This window comes from Centruroides sculpturatus, unplaced genomic scaffold, assembly GCF_000671375.1.
Source record: "Centruroides sculpturatus isolate CEXI.00-Female unplaced genomic scaffold, Cexi_2.0 scaffold340, whole genome shotgun sequence".
Lineage (NCBI taxonomy): Eukaryota > Metazoa > Arthropoda > Arachnida > Scorpiones > Buthidae > Centruroides > Centruroides sculpturatus.
Genome location: NW_019384518.1, coordinates 14,911 through 24,990, shown reverse-complemented (window position 1 = coordinate 24,990; position 10,080 = coordinate 14,911). Strand labels below are relative to the sequence as shown.

The window sequence follows — 10,080 nt, the reverse complement described above, 5'->3', positions numbered from 1 at the left end:
GCCTTTCGAGTTCGATCGAAGAGTCTAACTCGAGACTACCAATTATGTTAGTCATAGTAACACGAGTGAGTTCGATGACGTCAGTTCGAGTACAACACGAAAAACTCGAGACTAAGGGCCCAGCACGTCATCTTACTAGAAACATTTCGGAACTCATATTTCAGACAAACGAGCCCAAGGACAGCACTGCGCGTGACAGCCAAATCACGTTGTCGTTTTTCAGCCATAGAGATGCAGCTCACTCCGAGGGCCAATGGAAGCCGGGTCACGTGACACTCGGACCTGTCTCCCGAGGCTCCGAGGGCCAATGGGGTGGCGACCGCAAGTCACGTGACACTCGTAACCGTTTCCCGCGGTTATATAAGCCGTACTCGCCTTCATATCCTTGAACCCAGTATATGTTAATACGTAGGGAAGTCATGCCTTATTCATGCGATATTTCGGCGTCTCCCGTTATGAATCCCGCCACAATATTCAATAATATAACATCTTACAGTTTTCTTCGCTATCTCCCCACCGAAGATGCTGCACAGACGTTTTGCCATCTTGTAGGGCTCGTGCTTCATCCGGACCTAACCGGTTTCTGTCCGCCATGTCCTAAGTGCGGAGGTAAGCCTTTTCTCGATTCCCGCGTTTACACGAGTGCTATCTGCAGCTATCTAGGTTAATTCTACTAATGGTTCGAAAATGGCGTCGCTTCGGTTAGGTTCGTTTCGTTTTCGTTACATTAGCTACATTTTTATCCGTCTGGACCACAAACCGTCAGAAGTACGGCCATTTTGAACCCAAGGATAACAGTAACCGCTATCCTGTTTTGATATTTGACCCGTGGGTTAATAGTGGTAGTATTGGTAAACCTTATCTGCCAATATTTCAAGTTACTAGTTTTTCGATATTTTTGTCGTAATCTTTAGGCACTATGCGGAAGGAACCGGCTCCATCTGACAGGTTCGGATTCGTCTACCGCTGTGAAAAAGTACAGCAGAAAAAGAAGATGAGGAGGCGGACTGGCGGCACCGTCTTCAGGGCCATGTGCACTGGTTCCCTGTCTTGCACCCACAACACCTTTTTCGAAAGGACACAGCTGACAGCCCAAGAGGTATGACATTTGAAGTCGCTCGCGAAACGTGATCGCAGAATCGGCGGTTTCTTTTTCTCTGGGTCACGTTACGCTATGCATTTCTGTAGTTTGATCGTATGGCTTGAGATGATATGTGTTTTGTTGGTTTTCTATTTTACAGGTGCTGATGCTGGTCTATTCGTGGGTCAAGCAGGAGCCGGTCACCGTCGCCGCGGAGGAATGCGGCGTGGCCCCCAAAACAGCGGTAGATTGGTACAATTACTGCCGTGAAGTTGCGGAGGTTTTCGTCTCCCACCAGCAAAACATCCAGCTCGGGGGTGAAGGCATGACCGTCGAGGTGACCATCGACCCACGTTTCTGACTTTGCCGAAATGTCTGTCTCTATATTCGTATGTTTTATTTTCAGATCGACGAGACCTTCACCCGGAGGCGAAAATACAACCGCGGCCGCGTAACTAAAGGCACCCAAATCACCATCTTCGGTGCCTATTGTCGGGAAACAAAAGAGGTGATGTACTGGCATGTAAGTAGTAGCCAAGCGTTATTATTTCCTTTTATTTTTTAGTTTTTGTGGAAGTTTTGTTATAGTTTCTCGTATTCTTTCAGGTGGACAACAAGAGCCGACGGGTTCTCTGGAGCCACATGCTCAGATATATCGCCCGCAGTTCCATCATTGTTTCCGACAGCGCGGCCCAATATCGCGGTTGTACGACGATGGGCTTTTCTGAACATAAGACCGTCAATCACAGCCAGCGGGGCCCCGGGAGGTAAGGAAGATAAAGCTGTGCATTGTGTTATGTGAAAGAAATGAACAGGCGTTATTGAAAAGTAACATTTTTCTTTTATTTTCCGAGCAGATTCGTCGACGCCGATGATCTCGAGGCCCACACTCAGAACATCGAGTGCAGAAATCGCTGGTTGAAGAAGTCCATCAAGTCGCTCCGCACGGACAGGAGCCTGCAGAGCTACAACTGTACGTACGTGCACAGGACGCGAGTCCTGTCCCAGTTGCCAACAACATCGGCAAAATTCCGGCAGTTTCCGGGGACATCGCGGCCGTCTACCCGGGCCCCGGTCGTCAGGGTCTCCAACTCCGGACGATCGGTGTGCCCGTGGATCAACATCTGCGGCCGGACGAGCCCTATTTCGATGTTCCCGTGCACGAGGGCGACGAAGAGGAACGGCAGGGGGTGACGTCCTCCCAGTGAGTAGTGCAGCTTGTGTATATTGCGCGTGACCAAAGGATACCTATTTGCGGATGTGAAACCTGGATTATGTGATTTTTCAGACAACATCGGGCGCCAACACCTTCGTCATCGACCCCCAGGACCTAGCCGAGGCGGGGACCAGCGGCCTCACCCCGTCCTCACCCACGCAACATCGGGAATAGGCTAGGCGTCGCCAGATAGCGAAAGGACGTGGCGGGAGATGCAGGAGGAGACGCTGTTGAAGGTGAGTGTACAATCTGGTTTCAAAACGGTTTTCTATTAGCCTAAGTAGTGACAGTCACCTCCGGAGAGGTAGGTCAGGTGTTTTGGACAAGCCGCGAAAGCGGCGCGTAGTACTAGCCGACCGCGATCGAAACCCGAGCGTGTCGGCGAATGAGGGCCCTAGGCCCCGAGGTCAAGGATGAGCGCGGGGTCGTGCGAAAAGGATCTAACTCGGCAATAATTAGACTGTAGTAACATTAGAATAGGTCGATAGGCTTAGCGGTGCTTAATACGGTAGCCGACCGGGCGAGCGAAACCCAGTGTGTCGGCGAATGAGGGGCCGTAGACCCTCCCGAGGTCGAGGATGAGAGCGGGGTCATGCGAAAAGGACCTAACTCCGATAATTAGACTGCAGTAACGTTAGAATAGGTCGATAGGCTTAGCGTTCGATAGGCTTAGTAGAAAGAGCGATGCGACTCGTCGATCCCGATCGCCAGAAATGACGTAGGGGATTCTTTACAGGGCTATATTTCGTAAAGAGTCGCGCGCAAGGGTATGGTTTCTTTGACTTTTTCGTTCGCACGGAGGGGGTCTTCAATTCGGGGGGGTCGCCGATCCGCTCATTTGCAGGGTAAATTGTGGCTAACATGCGGTCACGTGACCCGTAGAACATTTTTCGGAGGGCTATGTCTCGCGAAGGGTGGTTCATTAGACATTTATTGTTCGTACGGGGGAGGGCTACCCCCTCATTCGGAGGGTAAATCTTACCGTAATTGGCTAGTACGCGCGGGAATAACGACTTCCGAGATGCGTTTTAAGGGAAACTGGCCCCTATTTAGGCGTTACAGACGTAGATAAAACCCGGAAAACTCCAAACGGCCAGCCCGTCCGAGCGAGGCGCGAACCCACGACCGAACTCCCAGTGTTTAGGAACTGGTCACGCGAAGTGCTGGGACGGAGTCCACTCTGCCACCGATCTTCTTCTTCTTTCCTTTTCTGATATGGAGATTCTGGCTGGTCACCTTTTCTCCGATGAAGTCTGATGATCTCTGCCAGTATATCAATCGACACCGCTAACGCCACCACAAAATGCGGTGGCAGCCGCGTGAGAATATTTTCACCTAATACGACCAATCCGTTTAAATTAAACTATATTAATATTTAAGTTTTTATTTATAAGCAACTTCAAGATTCAAATATTAATATACAAAGGTGAGTCAAAAAGTCAATAAGAACAACAAACATTATCGTTTTATTTTTGGTTGGCAACACGATCAAGAATTTCGAAAGCGTAATTAGCAAACATTCTAGAATATTTCAAACATAAAAATAATTAATTTCGGGCAGTATTTTGAAATTTGCAAGATGAAAATGGAAGCCGGCGATGATTTCGACATTAATTCGACAGAATTGTTAAAGATAAAAGGCATTTCTTCGGTGGACGGACGATCGGAAGGTCGACAGGCAGCCGTGCAAATGCTTCGAGGCTATTAAACGAATCGAAACCCGGTTTTCAGTTCACGGCGGAAATGGAAGGGCCGGCGCATCGTCCCACATTTACGGTAACTATTAAAATCGATAATAAAGAATTCACGGGCCAAGGTCATTCTAAACAAATGGCAAAACACGCAGCCGCTTTCGGTTACGTTCGTAATTCGACAGATGTTCCTAATAAGAACGTCGACTACTTTGACCGAGTTCGACTTCTCCAAAGCCAAATTGATAAGACGTCCTCCGAATATTCCGAGGAAATGGATCGTGTCGTAACCAACACCGATTCGGAGGGGAAAGATCTCGTTGCGCTATTATACGAACTTCATCCGGATTTAAAATTTAATTTAATAGAAGAAAACGAGTCGGTTATTTCGGAGAGGTTTAGGATGAGCGTCCAAATTGCCGACACGATATGCGAAAGCTCCGGTCGAAGCAAAAAATTAGCCAAAGCCGCGGCTGCCGAATCGGCTTTGTACACTTTGTACGGTATCAATTTTTCGAAAAATAATATGAATCGGCAACCTTTGCCCGAGAAATACGTACTTCTTCATTCGGTGGCGAATAGAATACGCGCCGGTATTGGCGAAACCTTTCGAAAAGTAACGGGTTTCGAAAGTAACGAAATGTACTGGCTGGAATCGCCATGACCCGCGATTGGGAAATGGACGAAATGGAAATTATTGCCGTATGCGCCGGCACAAAAGACGATGTTGGAAAAGACGTAAGTACGGACGGTACGTCTTTGAACGACTGTCACGCCGAAGTACTCGTACGAAGATGTTTGAAAAGTTTTCTCTATTCACAATTAGAATCGATGGCCACCGGACGGAAGAACCGTTCGATCTTTATCCACTTACCGACTCAAACCCGACGTAAAATTTCATCTTTACGTTAGCGAGCCACCGTGTGGCGATGCGAGAATATGTTTTCCCGAAGAGTTTAGTGGTCGATCTTTACAGCGGGGCGCTTACGGAGTTTTGAGATGGAAAAATGAATTCCGAAAGGAATCTTTTTACATCCAAGGTAACGACGGAATTCAAACGGTGGAAGTAATAAAACGTAACGAACGGCAATTTACCACCCTGTCGTGTTCCGATAAAATCGCCTCGTGGAACGTTTTGGGAATTCAAGGTTCGCCGCTTAGTCATTTTATACAACCGATATATCTGGAAAGTATTATTTTCGGAAGAGAAATTTACCCTGGATATATATTCAGAGCTATGTGGGGCCGTTTCGAGAAATCGCTCCAGATATTGCTCGAACCTTATCATTTAAAATAACCTAAAATATGCTGGGTGAAAGAGCCCGAATACTACCACTCCTCCAATCTTCCGGATTCCGTCGTTAATTGGTCGGTCGAATTTAAAACACCGGAAATTATAAATCCAACTACGGGCAAATTACCGGATGGAAACATTTCCAGATTGAGTAAGGCGGCACTCTTTTATCGCTTTCGTAATTTATGCGACAGAATTCCGAATGTGGCCGATGGACGGGCGAATGGAAAACCCGAGTCCTATTTGGATTGGAAACGATCTTCCCTGGATTATCAAATAGCGAAAAAGATTTTGAAAGAAACGTTTCAACATGCGGGTTTAGGAACGTGGGTGACCAAACGTTCCCATCGGGACGATTTCGTCTTGTCATTTTAACGGAATTTTACCAAATACCGTATTTTTTCATTTGCTGTTGAATTACATTTATGAATATTATTTACAGTTATAACAGTTGTGAATAATTTATTAAAATGTGAATATTACGCATTACATTATTTTTAAAATGCGTTATTTAATGTCTCGTAAATGGCATTGAAGTTAATAGATGCTTCGTTAACTTTTATGTAAATCTATATCTAACCTTTAATTATATACGAAAATGGCCACCTTTCGGAAAAAGGCCTTTCCGAAAGGTGGCCATTTTAAGGGTACATTACGAGGTTTCCATTTTCGTACTCGGGACCTTCAAACGTCGAGAAATACAAAAAATAACATTCGAGGGTTGTTTCTGTGTGATGGTGGTGTATGTCTGTTCGTGTGTGGGTGGAAGGTCAAATGGCCGAGCGGTCAATCATGATAGCCTACGGCTTTGCGGATCCGGGACCCCGGATCGAATCCGGAAGGGTCAAAAAAGCCCCAGGAGTTTTTCGGGTGTTTGTCTGTACGGATAATGTTGGTGGCCTCTTTCGTCGCCACCCGGCCGCCCCATTATGAACCTGGACGATCCCATAATGGGTTTGCGTTCGAAGATTTGTGTATTCTGGGTATAGATGCTACGAAATCTTGGTGGTTAAAGGTCGAAAGGATGGGGAAGTAGAAAAGGGTCGCGAGTCGTAGCCCGAGTAGAGTCCGCTTAATGACTATTTTACTAGTTATTTGCATTTAGAAATTTTATAAAGCCCATCCCTACCTTTAAAATTAAACTTTTTGCCGTTTTATAATAATTAATAAAAGTTACTTTTAATAACATCTCGTAACAGATAACGCCACCGTAAGTTTAAATGTTTCCGGGAAAGTTAAGCGACTCGTTAATGGAATTTTTTAATGTCTACCCGTATCTGTGACACAAGACAAAGGTCTCTAAATTAGAATTAATAAAGAACTATTTTAGGCGGTGGTGGTTGCAGGCCGGGTTAACCGATCTCGCACTATTTTCTGTAGGGAAAGACACTGGACAGAATTTGAATGGGTCGAAAATAATTAACGAATTTGCATTAAAAATCTAGCAACGAGTTACGTAACTTTCTCGGATGTTATGGGATTCTATTTAAAAAATGACTTTTATATTATTAATCATAATAAATAAATAAAACTCCGCGTGGCGCCATCTGTTACGAGATTTCGTTATAAATATATTTTATATTATTAAATTAAGTATTATAAAATGGCAAAAGACTTAATTTTGAGGGTTGAGATGAGTTTTATATTTAAAAAACCTGTAAATGATAATTACAACTAAAATCTTCACGAAGTCCAACCCCCACGCGAGATATGACACGTGACCATCGTCTGGACCTTTCGCAACCAAAATTTAGCCCCACCAATGCCCCTTATACGCAGCTACGATGTCAAATTTCGTTTCTTATTCTTTACCCCATCCCGAGATATTAAACGAAAAAGACGCCAACACATCCACGGAATTTTTTCTCCTTTTTATTACTTTTTTGGGGTTTAGGACATCTCGAAACGTGGAGATTTACAAAGAAATTTCGAGGCTCAAATCTGACACCAATAATTTCCCTTATTATGTAAAATGCACCCGTGCCAACTCTGCCTATAAAACGATCGGAACGCCGCCCTATCGGGAGCAGTTGTCTCTAGAACGAAAACGAGTGGTGCACTCGTTGAATGTAAGGGAATTTTAAATATTGGAATAAATCTATATACTGTGTATATGAAGAAATAAGCAGCGAAAAATTGTTCCGCCTAAACACAGTGTACGGCCGTTGTTTTTTGTTAAGTGTTAGTACTACTATTAAAAATACTAATTAAATCGTAAACGCCTTTGGGTCCAACCGTTAACCTTCTCGAGACGAGGTTCCCTGTTTTCAATACACGATATCTTAATGAAAATAATTTTAGAAAGATAAAATCGAAATTTTAGTACTGTTTATCGTTTTCTGTGTAATGTGAACGACTTGTTGATCAAAAACATTCGAATCCAAAAAAGTAAACATAACCATGAATTTGGGCATATCTCAGGAACTACGAACAGAACCCATCTAGACCCATAGGGCCTTCGAAAAGTCCAACATGGGTTTTCAAAACTTCTTTGTATATTCTTGCACTAATGGCACCCTTTGCAAAAAACGCGTAACGCCGGGCCAGACCACTTCCAAAATAATCTCTTTCTACCGTGTTTCTTTCTATCGTCTTTCTACCGTAAAAGTCAGTGGAATAATGCTCGACATTCCAAACACCATTGTCAAACTTCTAGGCTCACAGGAAAGCGGCTGAACGTCCGACGTACACGTTTTCGCGTTGAAAACTTCGGCCGCAAAGTCTCTAATAACTTATCAAACCAAAACAGATGCGTGGTGGATTGGAGCAGAACAATAGATGCTTTATAAGAAACTTAATTATAAAAATGTTACTTTCTGCATTATCTTCATTCAATGAAGATAAAAAACAAAGTAACATTCCCTTGGCCGGAAATAAATCGGTGCCAGGAGCGAGCTGAAAATATGGTGAATGGTATTTTCCTTTCTTCGGCTAGCACTAAGCCCATTAACTACAGTTTAAGTGTGAAAATAAGTAACGGTGGTCCAAGTTTACGCGGTGGAAGCGAAAGCGTATATTATATATATTGCGTAGGAACACCACGGGGGTCTACGAGAGTTTAGCCACCTCGTAGACCCCCGCAGCTTTAAGTCGGAAAGTAGCCTGCATGTACAGTACAGTACTGTACAGTACCTTCGAAAATACGAACGTTATAGGAGCTAAGTTTCGAAAGTGTTTTTAGTATCTAATGACACAGGAACGTTTCTTTCACTTTCCCGGCTGTTATATGTAACAGAGGCGAATTATGGTCATCGGTCAAACAGCGACTCCCAAGATTTTTGGACTCGGGAACCTCGAAACGCAGAGAAATGCAGAAAAATTGGGGGTTTTTTCTGTACGTGTGGGGGGCACGATTTTGTTCATCCTTTGAAGCTTATATATACTGGGGTTACGCTTGTATATTAGAGACTGATTGAAAGATTTAGACCGGATAAATTAGGAGGCTAAATAACATGGTTATCCACACAGGAGTATAAAGAAGTCGATAGAAGCGTTTTGCCACAGAAAACCTCAAGTTCAAAGTGGCTCGGAAACACTGGACTAGTGACGGTGATCTATAACAGACACCTAGATAAAACACAAAAAAAAAAAGGGGAAATAAAAGAGAGGCCTGTCGATTATTATAATTTAAAACAATTGTAAAATTATGTTATACCTTTTATACTTTAAAATTACAATATAAAATATAAAAAATTCTAGCACTGTATTAATCTGCTGTTTTATTTTTGGATATAAACACATTAAAGTGTTTCGATTTGATTTAAAATCCTTGTTTCATATTTTGTATTTCTTTATAATTACTTTGCTTAAGCATTCCCTATGGCGGCACTTCCGGAAATCTCGACAACACGAGTGTTTCGATAGTTAACGTAGATGTCGCTCTCTGGCGTATACCCGAGTTGTTACCTCGTGTGGTTTCTGGATTACAGCCGTTTTATGTCTTAGGTAGGATTATTCTAAGTATGGCGGTTTATAGGGTTGTAGCGTATTTTGTTTCTCTTCGTTGTGATTTATTTCGGGTTTTTTCTTTTTTCTATAACACGGAGGTTTTGGAAAACGATCGACAGTTTTCTTGGCAAAAGTGCACTTCTTGGGATTTTTTCCGTATTTTAGACTGGAATTTCCCCGAAATCGATGTCGATAAGAGAATTTCGTCCGATCTGAAGTTTGCCATAAAGTTAGGTTTGCAACCTGTAGATTCAATTTGTGAGAAATGTAAAGGTCGACGTAAATTATTTTTTTGGCTGGATCGTGTTTCCCTTGCTTTTCCGTGTCGTAAATGCGAGATGAACAGTTCGGCATTCGAAGGTACTGTACAGTACGTTTTGAGGCAAATTTGGGAAGATTTCTTTTGGTACTATTTTTTCGTTGGTCTGGCATCTAATTTGCATAGAATGTACGTGTGCCACGTGTTGGGTGGTGGGCGTGATTGTCGGACAGCTGGGCGAATTTCATACGACACGTAATGGTTTCTTTTTCTAATTTGACCCGAATGAGAATTGGTGGACCCGGAAAGGTGGTCGAAATCGACAAGACCGTTGTGAGCGAAAGGAAGAAGAAAAAAGGGCGGTTGTCGAAAGGCACCGGGTGAATTGTCGGTGGAATTTGCCGCGATGATAATTCCTGTTTCGTGCGTAAAGTAAATGACGGGTCCAAAGTCATTCCGAACTGGGTTTGTAAAGTTTGTAAAAGCGAGTTTGTAAATTCAGGAAGCGTAGTGTACACGGACGAATGGAAAGGTTACAGTCGCATCGACGATTTAGGAGTGGAAATAACCCACGAATTTGCCAATGTATTT

At 43.7% G+C, this 10,080-nt stretch overlaps 1 protein-coding gene and 1 pseudogene across 1 annotated transcript; both read left to right on the top strand.

The window, feature by feature from the left end:
• Positions 1 to 419: 419 nt before the first annotated feature.
• Positions 420 to 3,056, top strand: LOC111622640. Its single transcript, XM_023365045.1, has 7 exons — positions 420 to 609; positions 915 to 1,099; positions 1,242 to 1,418; positions 1,488 to 1,604; positions 1,688 to 1,848; positions 1,939 to 2,285; positions 2,370 to 3,056. Exons 1-6 carry the CDS (start codon positions 420 to 422, stop codon positions 2,273 to 2,275), a joined length of 1,167 nt encoding a protein of 388 aa, XP_023220813.1. The 3' UTR covers positions 2,276 to 2,285; positions 2,370 to 3,056.
• Positions 3,057 to 3,198: 142 nt separating this feature from the next.
• Positions 3,199 to 5,761, top strand: LOC111622633 (annotated as a pseudogene).
• Positions 5,762 to 10,080: the final 4,319 nt, after the last annotated feature.